The sequence below is a fragment of the Varroa destructor genome, unplaced genomic scaffold (assembly GCF_002443255.2).
Source record: "Varroa destructor unplaced genomic scaffold, Vdes_3.0 BEIS01000535.1, whole genome shotgun sequence".
NCBI lineage: Eukaryota > Metazoa > Arthropoda > Arachnida > Mesostigmata > Varroidae > Varroa > Varroa destructor.
In genome coordinates, this window is record NW_019211988.1 from 1 (window position 1) to 24,221 (window position 24,221).

Genomic DNA, 24,221 nt, shown 5'->3' on the forward strand with positions numbered 1-24,221 from the left:
TGCCTGAGCTCGATTGAGAATATTTATAAAAAGCAACACAAGTTTGCATGATCGACGTGAACGTTACATACTCTAATACCATTTCCGGGTAGTTAGGGTTTATGAATGTTGGATCTTTCTGAACCGCTTTCTCTGGAAGCTCAATTTATGGCAGTAATTTATAAAGGAAACAATTTTCGGGTCTAGCCTTCTTCAATCTTTGTGTTCTAATCTTCAAGCTACTATATTTCGTTCGCGGCTTTTTCTTAGTATAAAATATGACGTCACTTTTGTTCCATCGTCGGCCTCTTCTCTTCCAGCGATGTTTGCTTTCTTCCACTGTTAAATAGCGCGATTGAGTTAAACAAGTGTGAAAATAGTCGTTGCTTCCCTAGATGCGTTTTTGGCCTTACCGTCGCTTAAAAATGAAAAGGAAGACTTATATCGCGTTATGTGTATAACCGGAACCTCAGGCTCGTGGGCTATTGGGAGCAATATTCATATATCTGAGGAAATTCATACCAACTGCAATTTGTGATGTTTCTTTTTTCTTACTGATACCGTGGGCCCTTGCACCCAATACAGGCATTTCCAACAATACAACGATGATAATTTGTCTTCTACCTAACGAAACCGAAATTCATCGAAATCAATCATCATTATCGTCATATGTTGTGTTCACTTCGCTGTACGCATCGAGAACGATGCATTACAGCAGACTTCGGTTACTAATCTGACAACAAAGCGTCTAATCGTTTTCTCGGCTACGCAGGCATCAACTTTCAGGGCAGCCTGCAGGCGTCTGCTATAATGTGGCCTCGCTATCGTTCCGAAAACCACATCATGAACGCCACATTTGATACGTGAAACGTCCCGGCGGTACTTAGCGCGTTTGTCTTTTTCGAAAAAAAACTTGCGTCAGTGACTTAGAACGACCTATGACCGGCAGGCTTAAATAGGATCGGAACTATTGTTTGACACCGATCTACGCCAATCTATCTTTTGCTCAGATTTCGTTCTTCTCGAACTTGTTTACTTTGTCCTCGTTCTCTTTAACAGGGTATCGGGACAGTGCTAAGCATCAATGAATTGAGATGCATATAAACCGAAATAATCCCATGAAAGCGATTGTCATTTGGCTTGCCATTCATTTCTCTTGTGACATCAGGCGACTGTGACCACGTTGGCGCAGTTCAAGCGTTACAGGATAATCTGTATTCGACAAATGGCGGCGTACATGAGTTAGTAGTCCTTGCTTTGTCTATCCTCGTGACCTATAAACCTAGTGGAATAAATACCCGAATTAAGTTAGCTTGATCGGCGCGCGGGGGCTGTTTTCTCGTGGACAACAGATCCACCTGAAATGGCTATCCAGTGGGGATTGGTTTGTGCTTTTCTCGTCGTGATTCTGCTCATCAGTTCAGAGACTTCTGCCATGTTCATCAGTGACGTAAAAGAAGAAGTGAAAAAACCTTGTAGGTTTCCTGGAACACCATGGCATGGAAAGGTCGAGCCGTTGATCTCACCTGCCAACAAGCGGGAATTCCCTCATAAAACCAATGTCAGGTAATTGCTTTTGGTTATTTTGTGAACGACAATTACCATTGGCATAACGCAGTGTTTCATAAGCGTTCTTTAGTGAACCGAATTGTGATACACGTACGTATTTTGATTATGAGCAGAAAAATCGTTCTGAAATGATTATTGAGTTCTCATAAGTTCGTTTTTGTCCTTTGAACCTTTTCTGTAGAAGTAATGACAGTCTATATGTGTTATAGCTCCTGCAGAAGGACTAGGATATATATCCTAACCAAACAGTAGTTTTTACAATAAGCTCACGTATTCGACGTTGTGACTTTCAGTAAAGGCTCAACGCACACCTCGAATGATCCTTGACAAAGCCTCACGTTGTTAGGTGTCGATAGCATAGAGCCGTGTGCCTAAAAAACGGTGTCACACCATAGCCCAGTATAATACAGTTTTCTTTTCAACACGCACTATGTTTCTATCCATATTTACCTATTCTGTGTGTACGCGCATAGCTACTCCTGTGATCCCGGCTACACGCTGGTTGGCATGAAGAAGCGGCAATGCGACAACGGAAAATGGCGTAATCCAGTTCCGAAGTGTCTACGCAATATGGCGTTGGAAAAACCAGTGTTCTTCGATACTGATTATACACATGCGAGCTACGCTGTTGACCATGATGAGAATAGTTGCGTGGCATCGAAGACCAAACATGCAAAATACACAATGATCGTCGACCTAATCGAGCCCACTACGGTCAAGGTATGTAATACTTGCGGTGAATTTTCGCTACCCAGGCTATTAAGAAATAGGATGATTACGGGCTCGCTCGATGAACTCCTAAAGGTATTGTTGAACATTGGTGTAGTACGTCTTCACATGAATGCGCTCGAAACGGGAACAACAAAGGGCAAAACCGTTCTAAGTGGATATGGATATATGTGCATTTCAGTATAGTTGCAGCAATTTCAATTGAAGGAACGTATATTTTCTTATCGATATTTTAGTTAATCACTGTCCTATTTGGAGAACCAGCATTCAACGTGTCGGTAATGATACGAGTGGGTAGCCATTATCCAAACACATCGAAAATTTGTGGCCACAAAATCCTCGACATCGTTCCCGGTTTGCCCAACTATTTCAGTTGTCGGGACAACCCAGTTGGCAGGTACGGAACAGGCGCTGATGAGTATTACAGATTTGTGTATTATAATAATTCTAGAAATAATTAATAAAAAGTTTGTAAAGACGAAGCTAATAGTTTGCACATATTAAACTATGCTTTTACCTAAAACTAACGCTGATATACTGTTGTGGACTTCAGCAGCAAGAAATGTAGTTGTACGAAGATTTTTGTTACATCTTCGTTGACTTCTTTTTTATGCGCGACTCGGCACGAGCAGTGCCGCATTGAAGAATCAACAAAGACAGACCCCTATTAAAGTGTGATAATGGTGTCAATTTCGTATCGATCGCTGTATTATAGTACAACCATTAACGAAGCAAATTATGTCTTGTTTGGCTTATTTTCTATTGTCATAGACACGTTTCCGTGCAGGTGACACATTCGAAAGACATAGTGAACTTCTGTAACTTACAAGTTCTTTCGGAAAGTGCCCTTGCTGCCCAGGACGTGTGCTCCAACCAAAATGATAATCTAAATACGACAATTGGTTCGTTTGGCACTCGGTGTATCAAAGTTTTTCGACAACGAGTAGCAACGATCGAGGAAGCACGAAGTGTGTGCAAAAATATTGCTGGCCACCTTCTCGAGCAGATGGATAAAAATCTCCAAGATTACGTCAACTGGCACCTGGCAACTCACTTTGCTGAAGAAAAGAATACCAGGTTAATAGAAATATGTTGCGAAATAAAACTACTACGTATTGATGTTACGTTGGTGGTCCAGTATGCATTTGAAATACAAGAAATGTCAATAGTTTTTTCCTTACATTTGTTCATAAACTGAATACGATCTTAGACAGATTCTACGTAAGTGAAGCTTGCATTAACTGGCGCCTTTTGACTGAGCATTGCCTCATAGAAAACTCAGTGTCCTAACTAAACGTTAATCGCACGTATGTTATTTTCTTGCTGTTTCTCTCTCTGTTTGAATTATGTGCATCACATAATGACGTCTTTGTGTACTGAACTTAGAAAGACGTGGTGAGCTACGGTCGAATCTGGGCGAAAGCATGCGTCGTTTCGTGCTTGGGGGGAACTACCGGATGTAATACTCGAAACAATTATATAATATTCTTGGATCATAATTTCAGTGCCTGGTTAGGCGCTAGACGGGACAAAAACGCATCTTTAGGCTGGAGTTGGTTCAGCGGAGAACCCGTCATAAGTGACGACATTTTAGAAGATAAGGGATTCGGTTTGAGCTACGATTGTCTGACGATGGAAGGAGAGGTTTGGAAGGTGCAAAAATGCATAGGATCTCATTATGCTGTGTGTATCCACGATCTGAGAACCTGCGGAACCCCGCCTATGCCTGAAGGAGCCGCCATCATGCATCAGAATGGTATATATATATATATATATATACATATATATAGAACACTGATTTTGCTCTAAATAGCATAGTTAGCAATACAAAAATAATTGCTCGCTGTGTATTGCTGGGTGGTTCCAGGCCATCTTGGTAAATTAATTGTTCGAAATTAGGTGTGCTTCGTTTTAATCGCAAAAATGGATTGTTCCAGTACCGCACTAAAAATATCCCGATTTGATATTGTATAATATGAATATTTAGCTAGGCCCTAATATAAATATAGTATTTTTGTTCATGTTGAGGTCTAAACAAGCCCAGTAATATTTAACATTTTTGCGTAGAGTATATTATCGAGTATAGAGAATTAGCATGATGTAGCGTTGCCGTGTGTCTAACCGACTGTATATAAATCTGTATCGACAGGACAAGTACCCGTTAACCAGATCAGCAAAGTTTTCTGCGGTGAGAGTTACTACCTTGACGGAGATGAGGTTCGTTGCTTCGGAAACGGGTCGATCTCACAAAAGGGTACGCCTGAATATACTCAGATTAAACCTAAAAACAACAAGTCTGACATAATACGCATACGGTGAGCATACTAAGAGAACCAAGCTTACGAAACGATCTACTGTGGGTGCAAAGCCCTTAAATAAACTTCCCTATAGATAATGAATAAAAACTGGACTCTTACCTCTTAGAACCTGCATGTCTTCCATTCAACTGCTCGCTGACAATGGAGGATGGGACGATCGCACGTCTAGATGGATCGAATCGGGCCAACTTTTCATGCAACCCGGGTTTCATATTGGCTTCACCTTCTAATGAGTCGGAATTGCGTTGCATTGATAGACACTGGACGCCCCAGACGCCACTGTGTCTGGAGGAAACGAGTCCCACCACAAACAAGGGTTTCGAAGATGTTCACAGGGTAAAGAAATCGTTTCAAGTTTCCCCTCGGTGTTATTCTGGCGTAGCAATATATATATATATATATATATATGCATCAGTGCTGTACTTTCCAGCTTGGTGTGGAAGTGTTATAAATATTGGAAAAATAAATCACAAATATTATAATGGAAAAATTATCACAAAATATTAAAAACGCTGTGGCTTCATTGAATAACTGCATTGCAGGTAGGGGACATTCTGCAGGAGGAGATATCAATTCTCTCACGAATTCCGGCGTTCATTATGGACCTTGACATCCTCTCTGTCATCACCGGTGCAACGATTATAACAATCGTAATCGGACTTAGTGTTTACCTGGTGTATAATCGAAGACGCGCCACTACGGGAGAGGTAATACTATCGTAAGTATATAAATCTTTTCATTTCGACTAACTTACTTTCATGTCTTTGTAGCTTGGTTCACTACTACCTAACATATCATCAGTCGTACATTTTTATGCAGAATCAAGTCTACATGATATTATTCCACGTCTAAATAGTTCAACATGTAAGCAACGTTGAAATTCCACAAACGAGATACAAATAGGCCATCTTTGTGTATAGATCAACCTCACAAATTCGAACAAGCTTACAAATCTAGACGCCGTTCGACTATAGGGCACTTGAGTTGGTCAACTTCAAGCAACGTGCAGTGGAACTACCAGAAGCGACGCTTTCATTGCAACTGTGGCTTTTCTACTTTGGATGCATGAGGCCGCATAAGGCCGCATAAAGCCGCACGGTTGTCCTAGCTCTATTTTCACCGCATGCCTTACTGGCGGTAACCTGTTGCTGTATATTTGAAATTGAGTTGTCCAACATTAATTGAAAAGGTACTTTTATCTCAGCCTTTGCTAGGAGGATGAGCATTCGTGGAAACGCATTGTCCATGCCGTTTCTCAGGCAAAACCTATACAAACTACTTAAAATCGCCTCAGGGCCCCTCCACTCCAACGGTATCTAAACAGGCGTCGAGACCATTTGACACTGCAGACTAGTAGTAATAAATATAATATAATAATAAATAATAATAATAAATACTACATCACTTGCCTTCTATATAAGCTAGCTCCTAGTTCAGTTGTATAATTACTGTATATATCACACAATTTAAATAGATACATGTCTTCTCTGCCGAATCGTTGCCTGCATTGCTATATTATTCATCTCTAAAATTGCAGCAAATCGTCCGTCAGAACTGGAGCCTTATGAGTTTTGGCGTCCCAATGAAGGATCTACCCGTCGCGTCCTTAGGTCCGGTTTCTGAGCCACCGAGTTTTGAAAGCCAGCGCTGCGGTACTGTCATTCTACCGAAGTGCGTCTAGTTATAATGGTAAGGAACGAAAATAACATTAAGGGATTCGATGCTCGATTCAACCAGAGCCACCTTGATTGAGAAAAACACATAATACGCATTTTGTTTTTACAGATTTGATATGAGCTTATTGTAGCTCAGGATGTACAGGAACGAAAACACATCTGATTCTACTGTGTTTTTTTTTTTTAAATACTTTTATATTGTATAGCATTGTAGCATCATTGTTATAGAATACGTAGTTACTTCTGTTGTTCTTTCCATGAATATCGTGTTGTACCATTGCAACGCGTTGTAACTGGTTGCATTAACGTAGAGGCAATTCTTTCGAACTTAAATAGAATGTCTGTGCATTGTAATTATAAGACGTATTTGATGTATTTAGTGGTGGGCGTATTTGTAATACTCTGTAGACGGTTGGCTTGAATTTGACCATAAGAAGTGCCAAACTACATGTCCCGAGCATAAGAAATCGATCAGTGAGTCGGGGCTAATTAAGCGGATCTAGCAAAAACGTCGTTGATTTCATAATCTGTGATTCGTCTGACAGAGTACGTCATGAACCTCAAAGGACTTAACACATTTAGAAGCAAACGCATTGGACAGTTAGTTCTTTTCAAGATACAGAATGAGCTATATTATGAGCTAAGCTGGCCTGCTCTGTAATTGTAAGACAACAGACTAATAATTATATTATAATTATAAGTCGGTTATTATGGAGAAAAATATTTATAACCATAGACATGTATGTGTATGTATGTATGTATGTCGCGTCGTCTGATGTGTAGATGTGCCAAAGCAATAGTTTTGACATGAATTGCAGCAATTTTATTCAAATTAAATAAAGTTTCATGCGACATAATTTTAAGATTTGAATAGCTTCTCTGTTTTTGTTTATTCTCTTCTGTTAGCAAACTGATAAGCTAAACCTGAGCCTGTTACTAAGAGGGTACGCTTCGGACATGTCTAACAACGTTTGCAATCCAACTTCTGGTGGTGTGCATCAAATCGTATAGGCGAAAGTACAAACAAGGTGGACGTGACTTAAAATAGATATTCTCACTCTTACGTAATATATCAAGCGCGGCGACTTGTCATTAATTTTCGCGCGTCTTCAGATACAGTGTCAAGAGTAGGCAATCGATGCATGCAGTGGTCGAGCCATAACACGATCATCGCCAATCTAGTCCCCAGTCAAGTAATTCCATTTCTAGCCAACGTTCTGTTTTCCGTCTTGTCAAGGATTTATTTCCGAAATGCGTTTAGTTGCACTTCCCGTTCTCCCTAGCGATGCAATTCGGAAGCTCCGTTGCCAAAAGTTTCAGCAGCAGCTTTTTTACGGACAGTCGGACCGCAAGTATCACTATGACGTTTTATATCGTGGGGTTCGCCAGTGCTTCCGACTCGGATCAGGTTGTGCGGATGGTATATTTCGACAGATTGGACAAATTTACTTTTGGTAACACGTGGGAATTATTGTTTGCCCAGACCTTGTGACTGGGCTATGTGTGGCCACTATTTTTGACTTTCATCATGTCGTCCGAGTGTTTTTATTCGGTGCAGAGGATGCGATCGCAGTTTTATTGACGGTCGAATCAGACTGGGAGTCTCTAGCCCCATTGTGGGTCATAGTGCCGTCATCTTTTCTTATTCTTGCATCCCAGTCGGGAAACAAGCAAGTGACATTTATACAGTATAAGCACTGAATAAGTATTTAGACCAATCCATAGTCTGCTGCTCGTGCATGATCGTCTGTCATAGCTATGCCGTGTAGATCCTTCCCTATTTCTGTCTACGCTTGGTTAGTAAGGTATAAAATCGTTCGATTACGAAGATACCTGACGATTATTTGTTCCTATAAACCTTACCAACTTAAGAGCTAGGCCGTAGCATGTGGTGTACAAATGAATAGTGGATGATCATCGGCAGCTGTATATTGTCGAAGCGAACCGGGATCTTAGCCATGAAAGCTCACTGTAGAATCGTGCTATAATGAATACATTGTTGTCGGTACTTAAAGATTCGGATCCAGTACGCCTGCGAGAAAAGGCTCGACTATATTGGTCTATTTGTGTACTTATAAAATCACCAGAAACGGAACTAAGTTCCGGTTGTTTTATTCGCCACTTCAACTTATTGTAATTTTATGTTATATAATTTTAGAATAACTGAATGCATCCTAGCCAAAATATTGTCCTTCGTTTGCTATGATATTCGTCTATCTTTCGGGCTAATAATACATCCCTCGATGGAAAATGGCTTTTGTGCGTGAAAGCGAGCCGTTCGTCAATCCCTTCGCGGACTTCGGCCCCTGTTGACCCATTGATAAGCAAATAATACCGGTTAAATCTGTCCGTGCAGTCAAGATACCTCGGGTTTCGCCGTATCACACGTATTTTATCGGACAAATTGTATACAACAGAAAGAATTACACATTTTAGAGATAGCTCATTAAAGCTACAAATAAGGGTGAAATACAATTACCGTGCACGAAGCACTTATGCTCTATAAAACCTATATAGAAGGTGTCGGTGAACATTTCAGAACGCTAGTTACGCCGCATAAAAATAAATACGTGTTCAAGGATAAAAGTGGCCTAAAAAACGAAGAGGAATAGAAGTAGAATAATAGGTACTGTAGGATTCTAGCCGTACAATTCATGTAGTCAGTTTGTAGTTCTTTACCTTTATATTGCAATATAAACTTTCTTACATATATAATAGCTGCAATTTTTTTTTAGGATTTAGAGGATTACATCTAAAGAACTGAACTTGTTTAGCGCACTTGGGTTATATTACTTCACCTTTACCCTACGTTTAAAAAATGTGTATCTAAGTAAGCTTTTTTTAAAATATAATTAGGCTATTTGCTTTGTTTCTCGATATTGTTTCGAGATATTCTCCTAAACTGCTAGAACGTTATAACAGAGATAACGTCTAACTTTCAGCGTCGGAAACCACTTAGGGTTAAAATGCTACGAGTTCATTAGGTAAATCAAATAGAACGCATAGTATATATGAAATATATATATATACTATATATTCATATAGTATATATGAAAATGCCTACGCATACTTTATTGCAGGTCCCATTTTTTGTGATGAGCAAAATCTGTAGCAACAACCTAACTCCATTCATTTTTTTGAGTCAAATTATGATTTTGCGATTTAAAAAATTAATCGTTAAGTTTCATTGAACTTCCTTATTTTTAAAAAATCTAGTAGCAAATATCTATATTAGCGGTCTCATGCTACATTTGCTAATTAGTATCTTCCTCTGGGTCACTTTGTTAAAATTTCCTGCAGATCTACTCTCCTCCCGAGAGCATCTTGCGAGCGATGACCATTCGCTGGATCTGAGAAGTCCCCTCGTAGATCTGCGTAGGATAGAATATTGAGAGGCAATAATGATAAGTATTATGTGCGTTTTGGCATTGAAGAAAAAAATGTCGTTCGATAGGTATTTCAATTTTTTTTTCTTTACATAAACGCATTTAGGCTAAAACGAGCTTTTTGTTTTATTTTCAATTACCTGATAGATCTTGGCGTCCCGCATCAGTTTCTCGACAGGGTACTCCGTGTTAAATCCGTTGCCTCCGAAAATCTGTACAGCGTCCGTAGCACATTTGTTCGCAACGTCCGAAGCAAACGCCTTGGCAATCGATACGTAATATGTATTTGTGTGACCCTGGTCAATTTCCCATGCAGCGCGCTGCCATGCCAATCGAGACGTTTCGACTCCCATTGCCATTTCGGCTAACATAAATTGCACAGCTTGATGCTGTTACTCGCAGAAGAAAGACAGAATTAGATTATATTGATCACTATCATAATCATATTGATCAATTTTCGTTTTCGGAAATATCAAAGCTACCTAAATAAAATCAAATATTCTCAACATTTTTTACGCCTGTACAATGTTTCTGTACATGAATTGCCAGGAAATATTGATGGAGTTTCAAGGATAAGCAATCGGCTAGGATACAGGTAAACCTACAGAGGCTGTTGCTGTCGATGTCGGTATATGTTATTCGAACAACAAGAGATGATCTTCATTTAATTCCAAGAGCTAGGCTCTCTGGCAGTCAACTATTTCTGTTTTAGTTCACACTCCTACCGCATGGTGTCGCTAACATATCAATAGTCGATTCGCTGCTGTAGTATAGAGTAATATCGTTACATTATTTATTCAATGGCTGGCGCTCCAACACCGTTTATTCTTTTGTTATCATTGATGTTCAGCATGGATTTCTTATTAACTCAACCAGCCAAACTTGATTTACGTATTTCTGTCATGCAGAAATAAAACACGAACTGAAATTGAAATGATACCTACAGTGGAAATAGGTTTTCCGAACGTCTTTCTTTCAAGAGCGTACTGTTTCGCTTCATCCAATGCACGTTGGGCGAGGCCTGTCGCTGCCGCTGCTACAACAGGTCGCGTTTCGTGAAAGGTCATCATGGCGACCTTGAATCCGTCCCCCTCCTTGAGTAGAACGTTTTCCTCAGGGATCTCAACATCCTCAAATGTGATTCCTCGCGTGTCTGAAGCCCGTTGACCCATATTTATTTCTTTGCGACCAGGAATCACACCCTTCCGATCTCTAAAATGTAATGCTTGGCCGCATTATGCGATGAACACAAGGTAAAAATAAGAACATTTCTAATGTGGTATTAAGAAACAAGTCGGATTTTACAATGTATATTGGATTTTGTGTTAACAATGTGCTTAATCACGTTTATCGCAAAAATAGTATTAGTTTCCGTGGTTCAATTTTTTAAAATCAAACAAGGCGTCTTATTCATACTATTACTTTTTTGCATATTCACTGTTGACACAGCCGACAAGCTAAAATTCCGATAATTTCGCAGCACTAGTTATTAATTTCTTTTTTTTTTTCATTTAAACCAGCCAAAACTTTCTACAAACCTGTCAACTATAAAAGCTGTAAAGGCTTTCGAAGTAGGGCACTTCGGATCGAAGTTCGTGCGTGCCAACAAAAAATACCAATTCGCAACACCACCGTTCGTGATCCACATCTTCTGGCCGTTGATTACCCATTTGTTACCCTTTTTCTCGGCCTTGGTCTTGATACCTGCGACATCTGAACCTGCACTAGGTTCTGTAACACAATAGGCTGTAACGATAGGCTCGTCAATGCAACGACCAAGATACTTTTTCTGTTGCGCAGGATTTCCTGTCAAAACGACAGGTGTTTGCTGTAGACCGACGAACGACAAAACCATTATCATCACCAGAAACACAAATACAAAAGTTAAAAACAAGTAGAACAAGGGATTCACTTAGAAAAAGGGAAAGGCATTCGGTTTGTTTCAGAATAAGGTTCTGTATTTAGAAAGGGATAACTACATAGTTTATTTTTTTAAAGCAGCATAAAAATGTATTGTATGCTGGCACCCAAGTGGCAACATCTTAGACTGATATATTTGTAAGGGGCTATCTACAGGAAGAACTGTTCAAGAGAGGTAAAAAATAAAGGCAAGACAACTGCATGTGAACATTGTGCAGAGCTGAAGGCTATATAATATCTTTCAATAATTCAATTTCAAGAATAAGAGAAACGAACAGCAATAGTCGACTGCTTTCTATTAGACAAAGACAGAATTCAGACATAGCATCCGTAACATAGACTGTGTAGGTTCGTAACGGCTGAATCTCATCATCCCTAAGCCGTGGAAAGGCGTTATAAAGCCCCTCACTAATTTGGAGAAACCGCGCGCTCATATTTGACATACATTGTCACATTTTTTTTTAACACACACAGAAAGAATTCGAAGCTCTACGAAGAAGCTACCAGGAAGTTCGCCATTAAAAGCACAACCGATAGGAGGAAGCCAGGAGAATCAAACAAAGCAAATTGGGTAATGCGGCTCACTACGAAACGGTTGTTACAGATCTTTCGATGGTACGATGCAACCAGTCACTGCATGTATCCAGGATTTCCTGTATTTTACAACATATCACCCGTATCGTCAACATTATATCTTCTTAGATGTACTGAAATACCTACCCCAAGGTCAGTGGCGGTGGTCGCCAACGTTATTCCCGAACATGCCCGGCTCAATTCTTCAACAACGAGACATCTATCGAACACTCCCAAGCCCATACCACAATCAACAGTTTAATCCGCTCGATCTGATAGAAAGACAACTTTCATCACAAATGTTTTTCAGCGAAATCGGCTCTAGTCTCGGTCCCCACTGCCACCGTAACCCCCAAAAAAACATCCGATAACTTTCCATATAGACTGGCTCCTTAGCAGCTGATTTGTTTCGTGAGTGTACCTAGTATGCGCTATCTTTGACGGATCTCCATCTGATAAGATCCTTTTGATTATTTGGCTAAATAGTGTTACACCCCTTGCGCTGAATTCATAGTTCGATCACAGTGGTCCTTGCAACGCAAATCTCTCGGAAATGAAAGGAAAAAATGGATAAATGCATGACAAGCACACCAAGTTCCGAAACCAATATTTCCGTAGTGAGCCTACCTGTACATAGCGAGTCATGCAAAAGTTTTTGTTGCAAACACGTCGTACTCATAGAGCGAAATGAGACATTATTTGTATGTATTGACGACTTTTTCATGTCTAGATTAGACCTGCCCTCGTTAACTTCTTCTGTCTATCCAAGTTATTATGCCCCAATCGTAGATTATAAAGGTTTAGTAACATGTACATAGGATAAAAGGCGATAAAAAGTGCAAAGCACAGTTTACCTTCAAGTGGATTGACACAACCAAACACGTAAACAACCAGAAAACGTCTTTCCATAAACACACGTACACACGTTAGTCACACCTCATCCTTGTAGTAGTTTCAGGTGAGTCTCAAAAGTCACATTATCTCTTTGCGAGTTTGGGAAATTATAATTTTTTTTTTCTGTAGAATTTACATACAAGGACACTGTAATAGAGTCAAAAGCTTATTGATGTCTATGCTACCGTAGTTCGTATTGGACTTGTGGAAATCGTAGGCTTACCCCAAGTCTAGCCGCATCGATGGCTGTAGAAATACCCGTACAGGCATAACCAATCTCCTCGGTCACGATACAGGCCGACATCGCCCCAAGGCCCAAACCGCCTAAAAAGATAAAACTCAGCATGAACATAACACAACACATGGGTCATGGTCGCTGCCATCGTCTAGAGTTAATTGGCGGCGCAAGTTAAAAAAATCACGTTACCAATATTTACGAGCCATTGAGATGAATTTTATGCCAAAATTCACCCTGCATTAAGCTCAAAATGTATGTGTCTGTTCTGTGATTACAGTTAGTCAAAATCTATCGTTCCTATCGTCCTATTGCTCCACGCGTTGGTGTAACATAATCAACTAGGTACTTAAGAGTAGCTTTACTTTACTATGCTACCTGTGAGTTACCAGCGAGTCGTTTCATCGACATAATAATACCAAATAGAATTTGATTGTTAATCTAAGACCCGTACTCTGAAAATAGCTTTCTTCAATAACCTCCTCACGAAACTTAGGTTTGGTTGCGCCTGTTTAACTATGGTTGATAAAATATCCTACCCCCTGAGTCGTAAACAGTCGTCAGCAAATTCTCCGTTTATGGACGAACAAGCTATCACATGTGAATTACATGTTTTCCTTTTTAACTATTTGTATTTATTCTATAGCCTTTTATGTCCGGCAGAATCTACACAGCGACACAAGATAACGCCTTTAGGCAAAGGGGTTTGGTAATTTATTGTTACCCCTAATAAAATGAGGATACTCATAGTATCCAAAAGCATACACTTTCGACCCCATCAGACTATGACCTATGATAGAGTTGGCATATAAGATTGTACTTACCGACACTTTGGGGAATGCTCAAATTCATCAGGCCAAGCTCATGTGCCTTTTTAACGATGTCCCAGGGGAACTGTAATATGAAAAAAAAAGAAGAAAATAACTAACAAGCATCTCGTAAAAAGATTGATCAGGTCGATAACCTTACGTTTCCAAAATCTGCTCCAAGACGATTTTACGCCTTTCGAATACTTTGAAGACCGCTAGTTGTCATAATTGTTGCTAAAGTAAGATTCATGACTATCGCCAGAGTATCATGCGGCCATCAGTTGTTTTAGACCTTCATAAAAGAGGCGGACGTCGGGCGAACACGAGAGCGTGGATATAAAATTAACAAGCTTTTTGAAGAAAACTGAAAATACTATCTAAATCTGAATTTTCATAGCTTGTCAACATAGAGAGTCGGCTAACAAACCGATGCACCCACGTACCTCTCCGGTTTTGTCATAGTGTGCGGCTTTAGGAAGGATCTCTTCCCGAGCGAACTTTCTAGCCAGTTCCTGCATTTTCTTCTGCTCGTCATTCAAGGCTAAAACAAAACAAAACAAAAAATTAATAATAATAATACTAGTTATACTGATGTATGTGGTTAAAAAGCGTCTCATACGAATTTTTTCATATGCCACTAAACTACACACTTTGGAGCAGTATCAAGTTAAATACGTAACGTACGTATGTAAGATCAGAAGCTAAGAGGAATAATCGACACTATGAGTTCAAAGTTAATGTTAAGTAATGCCTCGAATATAGTCGAGGAGTTTACTCACTAAAGTTAATGCCTGATGACATTGAGCGAGAACATTGTTTCAGCTGGATGGTGGGCACAGCCCGAAGAATCTGAAAATTTTAAACACGTATACAGATTTTTTTTTGTAAATGTCGTAAAACGTTGCTTGTGGGAACGGCACCATTTACCAGTTCTCGTTGCACCAAGATGCACACAACTAGCATTTGCGTAATGATTGGTTCACATAGTGGTTATTTTTTAATGCGTGCCAAAGATAATGTTAAATATCAAAGCTGGATGAAGCTGCATTAAAACAAGCGAACATACATCCTCGTACAAACAAACGGCTATAAGATAAACAAATATAATTATTGTATAATCTATCCATTTTATTGTATTCACTATTACAGTAATTTGAGGATATATACAACAAGGACCTAGAAAAAATCGGGTAAGCTGGTAACGGGTGGTGAGAATCATTAAACAACCTCATTAAAGCTGAACTTAAGCTTACTACTGAAAGTATGTACCTCATTTGGGAAGCTCATATGCCATCAAGTATGCCGTCCTGATGTTTCCCAAATTTTCGTACATGCAAAACGTTCATCTGCTTTTAGTCATTACCTTTACTTTAGAACTATAGACTTGTCCGCATCACACGCGCCTTGTACAAATCACTTGACGCGCCTGTGCCAGATATCGTTCAAGGAGCATGTACTACTTGTCCCATGTCCCCTAACAGTGAACTCGATTAAGTTCGATTTGCAGCAGTCAATTAAACGTTGATCTATTACGTCACAAATTTACTTAATCTTGCAAGTTGTCTTAATGCAGAAAGTGGAAAATATACAATCGAGTATTTCAATCTAATCGTTGTCCTCGTCACGCCATCAACGATGCTCACAACAAAGGCATTTCTGTTCATTTAAAAATGAAATTAGTTCAGCCTTCAATTAAAAAGTTAAATCTCTACATCCCGGTCATGCTTATATATTGGAAACAATGATAGAATCACGAGTTTCAGACGTCAATGTGTGGAGTCCTACGGTGCTGGACGAACGTTCTGTTAGTAGTGGGGTTTCATATTTTACCAAAAAATCACAATGCTTTTTTATTTCACAAAAATCGTTAGCTGCTGCTGATGAACAATCATTCAGCAGGAGCTAAACTCCTACCCCCAGATCATGACATTAAAGCCAATGGCAATCATATGTCCCACTTCGTGGCCCACCCCTCCACCCTCGTTCACTCAACAGTCTCATAACACAACGCACCTGGGGATATTTACAGGAAAATAGCAGTACCAGCGAAGTGGTTACCAGCTGGATCGAATTGGGCTGCCAACTCGTATTGAATACTTTATAGGTTAAATCTATTAAATAGATTGACTCTGACGTTACATCTACGAACCGTCACTTAACTGAATATCTTGTGCCTACATGTGCCATGGTAGAGCGACTTTGTCAACAACCTGTTAAGAGTGACCCCTTTTCTTACAGTGTAGCTATCGTATCGCGGACTAGGTTCGACCTACATACTCTCGATAGTATCACCCTACGCTACTATATGACCTACCATATCAACTGCAACGCCACCGTTCGGTATAATCAGCCAAAACGTGACCTGCTATCTCCATCCTAGACATCGGATAATTTCAACAAGCTGTCGTGTTAGGTGTTAGGCAACGGTGTCATTTACTAAAACCGCACTGTATATTTGAGCTTCTGCATCGAGTGCCATAACGCGGGTAGCCATCTCAATCTCAAGAGGATTACCGAAAAATCGCTTATTCTGAACCCACGGCATTCTAGAAACATCTGGTCACTTAATGATAAACATCAATATATATGCAAATATATGCATAACACATAAATAGAGCATACTATTATTACCTCTACTAGCAGTTCGATAACAATTCTTTTTTCTTCCAACTTTTTGTTCCTTGTATGTTGTTATTATTATTGCGACAATGGTTATCAAAAAAAGAGGCCATAATGCTACTCGATTGAAAACTAATCTTTGTCTTTTGTTACATGGTGCCTCGCTGTTGCAGCCATTGTGTTGCCCGTTTGTTTCTTACCACCCCCAGAAAAAGCAATACAAAACGTCGAAGTAACAGTAATAGCTCCAGTAGCAACCTATTTCTGGGCCAGTCTATTTCGGGCATTCGCATCCGACGCGAGCTAGACTACGCCAATAGCCACTTCGAGCCGTAACCAAACGCGCGGAATTACGGAACGGTGAGCAATTGTCGAAACAAGTTGACGGCGACAACTTAACGAGAAAACGAACAGAAAACCGTCGTTGTACGAAAGCTCGGCCTAGAGATAGTTTAGACTCCTATCACGCGATCCGTCCACGGACGACGGCCGCACCGTAAACAATTGACAGAACACTTGATGGATGACGCCATGGACAAAATGTTTTCCCGTCGCCATCGATAAGCGTCCACGACAACGACGTCAGATGGCGGAACGCAACAGCACCGCTTGATGTTTGGCGGCAGGAACGAGCACAGACATAGCACTGGATGAGTAGAACGCGAAGAGAAAGGGGAAAACATTAAGGCCAGGGGTTCCACAATAGGCGTGGTTATGGCTGAGTCTGCCGTTACTGCTCCCGCCCCTTCCATTGGGTTCGCTGCGGCAAATATTACAAACGCGCTCCCTGCTGAAGAGCAAATGAATGAGTAAAAAATGAGAAAAGGAAGTAGCTATGGCAAGAGAGTACCTACTTATAGGTGCAACTGCTAGGAATCTGAGGATTTGATCGCAACAATCCACCAACGACAACGACGGAAACGCCATCAAGAGGACAATGGTAAGGCAACGGTGGTGCGTCGTGTTCCCAACAAAAAACTGTCGAAAAATGTTATCGACCGCTCTTTGTTCTGGCAGGCAGCTAATCCTACTTACAGCAGAAGAGGCTGACACAAATGGCTTATACACGTGGGTAGCTAGGCAACGAAAAGGATGTATGTTTATGTAAAATACTTATATAATATACGTAAATATGTAAAAATAACTTGCTGACGGGACAACTAGATAGGTTTACATACGGCATTGCAAAGTTGGCGGCTGATGCTGATGTGACTGATGGAGTTCTCGAGAAAACTACAGGCTACGCATCGTAATGATAGGTCGCGGAAGTAGGCAAGAAACCAAAATGTACAAACGCATAGATTTTCGTTTGTGGAGTCTTTCGGTGGTAAAAATGACCGTTTACAGTAGGATCTTGCCTGTTGGATGCTCTTGCTTCAGTGATCCGTTTATAGAACTTAGCTTTTCTTATGTTTGATATCAGCTTAGGATGCTGGGGATATATCCCAGTGAGTTACACTGTGGTACGCAAAGAACGATGGCAAAACCAACAATTGGACATATAGTGCACAACGAAGATACAAAACCCAGGTCGTACTAATAGTCGTATAGCCCGTAACTTTGTTTCTAATAATAAAATTTATCAAAATCTGCCTAATTAACGCTGCCGTACAATAAAGGAGGTATGTTTTTAACGCTAAACATAATCCTGATAACGATACATCTCCGGTTGACTCCCCGTATCAACTAAACGAACTTTAAATCCCTTCGTGACTTCGTTTCCTTGTTAACTGCTACATAATACGCTATTTTTTTTACTCTTGAAAAGATTACCCGTCTTCACAGAGGTTTCCGGAAAAGATGAAGTTACATGTTATACCCGCGCATACATACATCCCATCTGAACCTTAATCAAGGATTTTATTCTAACCAAAAGCTGTTGTATGCTTCATAATGTGTTCTCACTTTTCTAGCTTCTTTGTGCACTACTCGATCACCATAGACAGCTCTAGTGGCTTGGTTAGTCAACAAACAAACCGAACAGCAATCTCTATTCGTCTATCAAGGCAAAATGATTCCAGTCGGTTCGTCGCTGCTCCCATCTACGGACTACTCAGCTCCATCTTGACGCAACACCGTAATATACAGTATTCGTCGTCGACGACTAGCGAGCGTGACAAATCGTCGTGCACTACGATCATGATCAGCACGCATACATCTACTACGACCTATACCCAGTGGCCTGTTCGCATCGGCCTTAATGTCCCGGTCGCTAATAGTCTTATCAGTTCAATGGATAATAACAAATACAGTTTAAGCTGAATTAGCGGTCTTCTATTTAACTGAAAAATCGTTGACTGACATAGGCTTTCCTATTTTGAAATTAATCAAGTCGTAGGCAAGCTAAAAATATTAAGGTCATAGGCAAGAGGAGTATTGTTTAATTTTTGTAATACATTTAATTAATATTTTTTCCTGCAATGATAATCAAAATCTACGCCAAATTGAAAATTAGATTTTGTAGCACTATAATTTCTATTGATCGTGATGACGTGATTGATCGGCAGCCCGATCACGTCATCACGATCAGCCGAGCCACAACGCCATAAGGTATGTCTTCTGCGAGCTCTTCTCCATCGCCATTATCATAGTGGCTATTACTACAACGAGACATTTCAGCATCCTGCACTTCTGTTTCTGAAGCGACAGTTCGATGTCCTAAACAATGTCTAGCGGCTTACGACGATGGTTCACTTAATAGTATGCGCACCGTTCTATTTTTTTTTCTACTTCTCTCTCATCTGGTCTTTCATACGAGGTCGCACGCAAACACACATACTATCCAGCTACTAGCAGCTTTGATCGTGTAGAGCCGCAACCGGCCAGCTTTTCTGTATCTGTTTCGTTGCCAGCTTGGGGCTACCGCTGTCTCAGTGTTAGTGGCGCTCCCTAGCGCCAGCCGAACAGTGCATAAAGCGGAATCAACCAGTGATCAACGACTACGACTAACGTACGAAACCGACGACGCTTCCTGCGCCGCTCTAAGCAACTACGGCCAACGTTAACGTCAACAGCGTAAATAGAATAGACCAGTAACGAGTACACGCTGACTTCACTAGAAAGAAAGAGCAGTTTCCCCGCGGCTGCCGGACGAGTAGCCTCGCAACGCCACAGCAGCGCAGCACATTGCCGAAGTATTGCAGAATGCACAGTAGAAGAACAGAGCGAGATCAATAACGCTTGAAGTTATGCTGAAGTAGAAACGAACTCTCTGAAATGAAGCGGGAAATAAGCTCTGCTTGATCCTTTACTGGCAGCAGTGTCTAGTTCAATGGTGGCTGACGGCAGAATAGTCGTCGCAAAAGATTATTCGGTGAGAGTCGTTTCGTTACCCTTTAACACTGCCGCATCTGACGGTTGCTATTTGCTCGACTCGGCTGTGGCGGAGTTAAAATTGCTTGCCAGTTTTGTGTTTCGCCGACGGGCACTGTTGACTCAGCCCTTCCAGACCCTTCTTATCTCTTCCTGTTGTTGTTGTTATTATTATCGGTGCCGCCGTGTTACGGGCGTCATATGAGTAACGTGTGTGTGCATGTGTATATCGATGCTTCTGCCTCCGAACAAAGTCTCTAAAGGAGAGTGAATCAGCGAACGTTAGAACGGCTCGTAGTGACAAAAGGGTGAGGTGTCTTCCTGAAGTCGATCATTGTTTTCTGATTTGTCGTTGATTAGGGAGAAATCTGATAATTTCCTAAGACAGTGTGGCTAGTGAGTGAACAAGCGAAACATAAAAAAGCTGTATCGTGTGGAAGACTAAAAGGTTTCGGAAAAAGTACTCGAGTAAATGCGTGCGAATACCTTGAAAGGCCTGAAATTTTACGAAATAAAGAAAGTGTTCAATAGTAAATTACTAGAGAGTACTGGTACCGTTTTTTTAACTGGTTTGTGAGGGAAGATATTATTGTTTAAAGGAAACAGAGGTATGTATTTCAGAATGAACATAAAATTAACAGCGATGCTTGAAAATCTATATATATATATATAATAAGAAGTATATTATTATTAAGTGTTATTGCTAATGAAATTTTATTTCGTGAATCCAATATTAACGTACACACATTTATGCTGATCACTGCGAATACACACGAAGTTTGATACAAAGCATGCATAACTGCGTCAAAAAATAACGCAGGCTGTTCACAGGTGTCTGTAGCCGTGAGCAACAACGTGTACGTTTATATGTAGTTACGATTTTCAAACTGACTAAGGTGAAGAACAAATATGAAAGTTTCAAACATACACCGCGTATAATCTGTATATGCAGTATGAGACGCTATTCTTCATATATCACACAACTGTATACAAGGCTTTATCGGTCAAAAAGGGGAAAAATCGCCTGTTTCTAGCCGGCCTGCACATGGCAGGGTGTGGTCAGTTATCAAAAAGAAACGCTTTGCCATGCGGGTCTCTGTATCTATATCTATAAGGCTTGACAGAATTGAAAGCGAGGAAATTAACCAACAATATGGTTGTCATAATAATAGTTATCGTCATGCAATCAACACAGTTGGTAAGAGGAGGCAAACGATTTTAGGCGATAGGCGATATCGGTTGGAATTATTAGGTGGCAGATACCGAAATCGGTGATGGCTGGTTTTAAAGGTTTAACCTGTTAGTTACGTCAGGGTCATGACGATTTCGGGTCCAATGTGCGACCACTACGATTGTAAAGGTACTCATGGTAAACTAATTGTCTTTTTTATTATATATATATATATATATATATATATATATATTATGGCGGCAAAAGTCAAACGTTGACAAATAATGCCTGCTTGAGTCTTGCTATTGGGATGGAAGGTATCACCAGGTTCGTAATAAAAATAATTAGCTAATACGTTGATTACCAATAAGGGAAAGATGTTATATAAATAATATGCGGAAACGAGTAAAATGTTTTTTAGCTCAAAATAAATTTACTGTATATACGCATGTGTAGGCCAAATGAAACGATCTCACCCCGTCGTCGTTGATCGAAAGGTTGAGTCGAACCACAGTTTTTTTCTGTCAGTGAGCAAAACTCATTTGGCCAAAGAACGTCCATCCCTGTTTTTAGAAATTACCTTGTATAAAAGCGCACCATGTTTTCTTTTGTTTTGTTTGGGGAACATCTTTGACTTTAGTCATCACGGATGATAGCAGTAATTGATCCGTTGCAAAGCTGAGGGACCGCTCAAGCAATGGCTTGATTGTCCTTCAAATCATTACGGCTGCAGATGCAGCTATTTCTACAAACACATACAGATAGCCGGCATATCATAGGCATTATGGCTGTTTAAGAAATAGTAGCGCAATAGATATCAATCGTTTTGATGCACAATCCAGACAGAACTTTGCAGACGCCTATTTAAACCTGTCACGACCGCCAAAGCCCTGTTCCAGCCAAACGCACGCAGTGAACTTCGGCGGCGGCAGCAGCAGGACGGCAAAGTCATCCTTCTTCACAATGTGAGGCGTGTTCTTGGATCAACTACGTAGACAACTGCATTAGTAAAAATATAATCCGATGATGACGGTATTAACAAAAAGCAGGTTTATCTCACACAACATGTAGTAACTTGTTTAGCGCAAGAATATCAGTAGAAATTCACTTTGATCGTCTCTTCTTTTTTGTTCGGCTTTCCACCGCCATCAAAAACATAAAGTTCTCCTCGCTCGCTAGAATCGTCGTTACATTCCCATAGAATGCTTTAACGTTTGACTCCTGTGTTAATAACTAACCATTAAGAGGCATATATTTGTATCACATTGTTTTTGTCGGCGCGTTGCTCGTCGCAGTTTCGGTCGATTCAGTAACCGGCACCTACAGTCACTTTCAGCAATACCACGACAAATGCTATTTACTAAACGAGAAATCATCGTGTAACCCAACTTTTAGATGAGATGATTTTCTATTTACCTTTAATGCAAGCATGGTTGCCGTCCAGGTGGAATTTTCACAGTCGACTGCAACGAGCAGGTCTGTCAACTGGGTCGATTCAGCCAAACTTGCCTATCACTCACTAAATGGAGGTTGGGTCAACACAGCTGAACGTCATTGCGGAAAGGGAGCCACCTCGGCCAACGCGCGCCACTGTTTGAATTGAAGATCGTTGTATCGTGCGGTAAGTGGCTGTCGCAAGGACAAATCAGCGACGCCATCTTCGTTATAGCTACAGTCGTCTGCCGAGTCAGTCTATAAGCAAACTGAGGGACCTCGTCCACCTATCTGTTTGCATTTGTTGATACAGTCTGCCCACTACGAGTCAGACAGCTATCGTCGGTCGACTGAAATAATATAAGTTAAGTAGTTTCAATCTATTGACATGTGTCTAGAGAAGTAAGTTAACAGGTCAGCTCGAAAACCTGGAGATTTAATGGGTTCAAAATTGTTTACATTCACAGTCATCCCCACATAGCCTGGCCCGCGCATCCGAGCATCGTTCAACAGAGCCAGGCGATGCTCGCTTACACGCAAAATGGCCGCTTTCCCTTTTGAAAACAAACAAAGAAAGTGACCGTACAGCCGTGGTTGATAGCGTAGTAGGAGCGTATTTGTCTATTAACTTGGTCAATTAAGTTCGTGAGATGGTCTAAGTTCGAAACTGAGCATAAATACGAGGTTCGTTTAGGGTTAATCGAGCCAGCGAATACAGCTGTGCCTATCTATCAATATCGAACGTAAAATCTCAATGATTAATTAGGTATAGTCGCTGACAATTTCGTGGCTTGATGCTGGCTGGTACCGGCGTATCATTCGGTGGTTACTGTAGAAGTAAGTGACAAGGCCATTTTGTAAGTTGGCGCACAGGGTCTTTGTGGGCCATAGCAACGCTGTTTCATCATCTACCCAGACCAATTGTCAGTCTGTGTTATTTGTACCTTGAGTGGTGCGGACGAGGGTAAGCTCTTCTTACTTGAACGTTGCTTCTTCTTCAGTTTTGGCGTAACGTCTACGTAAGAGAAACAATCGAATAATTTGAGTTGCAACGCGCCCCTACTGAGCGCTGGGCCTTTTTTTGGTACGTTTGCTGTCGATGACAATGGATACTCGTAATGGTACGCATGTTGAATTTTCAATACAGTAAGACAACGACCGGTTGCAGTAAATAGGATCGTTCATACTTAGAAAGAGCGTGAATAAATTGTCATGTTCTTAGTAGCAAGACATATGGCTAAAACAGCATTAACCGACGAACAAATCAGATAGAAGCGCCACAGGTGAGGAATGAAATGAGGCCATACGAAGACATGGCGTGTTCGTGATGATCGGCGTTTGGCAAGTTGGACTGCAGAGTAAATTCGTTTGTATAAGCAGCATGAGAAAAGTCTTGTAAATACAATTGTCGCACTTATTCGAGCGGGAAGCGTAGTTACTATGGTGCGAAAAAATGCATATCTCCATTGATCTGCCTGTTTTATCGTATGCTAGTAGATAGGAATTAGAGACGTATGCAACATGTTGCGCTATGATAAGCGTTTCTACACCCGTTGAACAAAAGGGCACGTAAGACTAGTCAGTTAACTTGCCATAA

At 40.6% G+C, this 24,221-nt stretch overlaps 2 protein-coding genes and 1 long non-coding RNA gene across 9 annotated transcripts; 2 read left to right on the forward strand and 1 right to left on the reverse strand.

The window, feature by feature from the left end:
- The first annotated feature begins 784 nt into the window (after positions 1-784).
- LOC111255117 (clotting factor C-like) lies at positions 785-7,142 on the forward strand. Of its 4 annotated transcripts, none has more exons than XM_022816776.2 (10): positions 785-1,545; positions 2,022-2,268; positions 2,514-2,674; positions 3,049-3,354; positions 3,783-4,033; positions 4,427-4,531; positions 4,702-4,931; positions 5,138-5,302; positions 6,133-6,284; positions 6,381-7,142. In XM_022816776.2, the coding sequence occupies exons 1-9, from the start codon at positions 1,343-1,345 to the stop codon at positions 6,274-6,276; spliced, it is 1,812 nt and encodes a 603-aa protein (XP_022672511.1). In that variant the 5' UTR covers positions 785-1,342; the 3' UTR covers positions 6,277-6,284; positions 6,381-7,142. The 4 variants fall into 4 exon arrangements, 3 of the variants coding, with proteins under 3 accessions (XP_022672511.1, XP_022672510.1, XP_022672512.1); XR_015318168.1 differs by having other exon boundaries at positions 790-1,545; positions 5,138-5,313; XM_022816775.2 differs by having other exon boundaries at positions 787-1,545; positions 6,133-7,142.
- Positions 7,143-9,279: 2,137 nt separating this feature from the next.
- Positions 9,280-22,763, reverse strand: Mcad (Medium-chain acyl-CoA dehydrogenase). 4 transcript variants are annotated; one of them, XM_022816780.2, is made up of 9 exons: positions 22,607-22,763; positions 14,868-14,937; positions 14,532-14,629; positions 14,104-14,173; positions 13,268-13,368; positions 11,196-11,485; positions 10,602-10,869; positions 9,798-10,046; positions 9,280-9,642 (listed from the first exon to the last, which is right to left on the reverse strand). In XM_022816780.2, exons 1-9 carry the CDS (start codon positions 22,619-22,621, stop codon positions 9,574-9,576), a joined length of 1,230 nt encoding a protein of 409 aa, XP_022672515.1. In that variant the 5' UTR covers positions 22,622-22,763; the 3' UTR covers positions 9,280-9,573. The 4 variants fall into 4 exon arrangements, with proteins under 4 accessions (XP_022672515.1, XP_086832524.1, XP_022672513.1 ...); XM_086976398.1 differs by lacking the exon at positions 22,607-22,763 and adding an exon at positions 22,429-22,600; XM_022816778.2 differs by lacking the exon at positions 22,607-22,763 and adding an exon at positions 21,771-22,097.
- On the forward strand, positions 14,933-18,970 carry LOC147754124 (uncharacterized). The gene is made up of 2 exons (XR_015318169.1): positions 14,933-17,647; positions 18,621-18,970. It is a non-coding gene; the product is annotated as an uncharacterized LOC147754124 (long non-coding RNA).
- Positions 22,764-24,221: the final 1,458 nt, after the last annotated feature.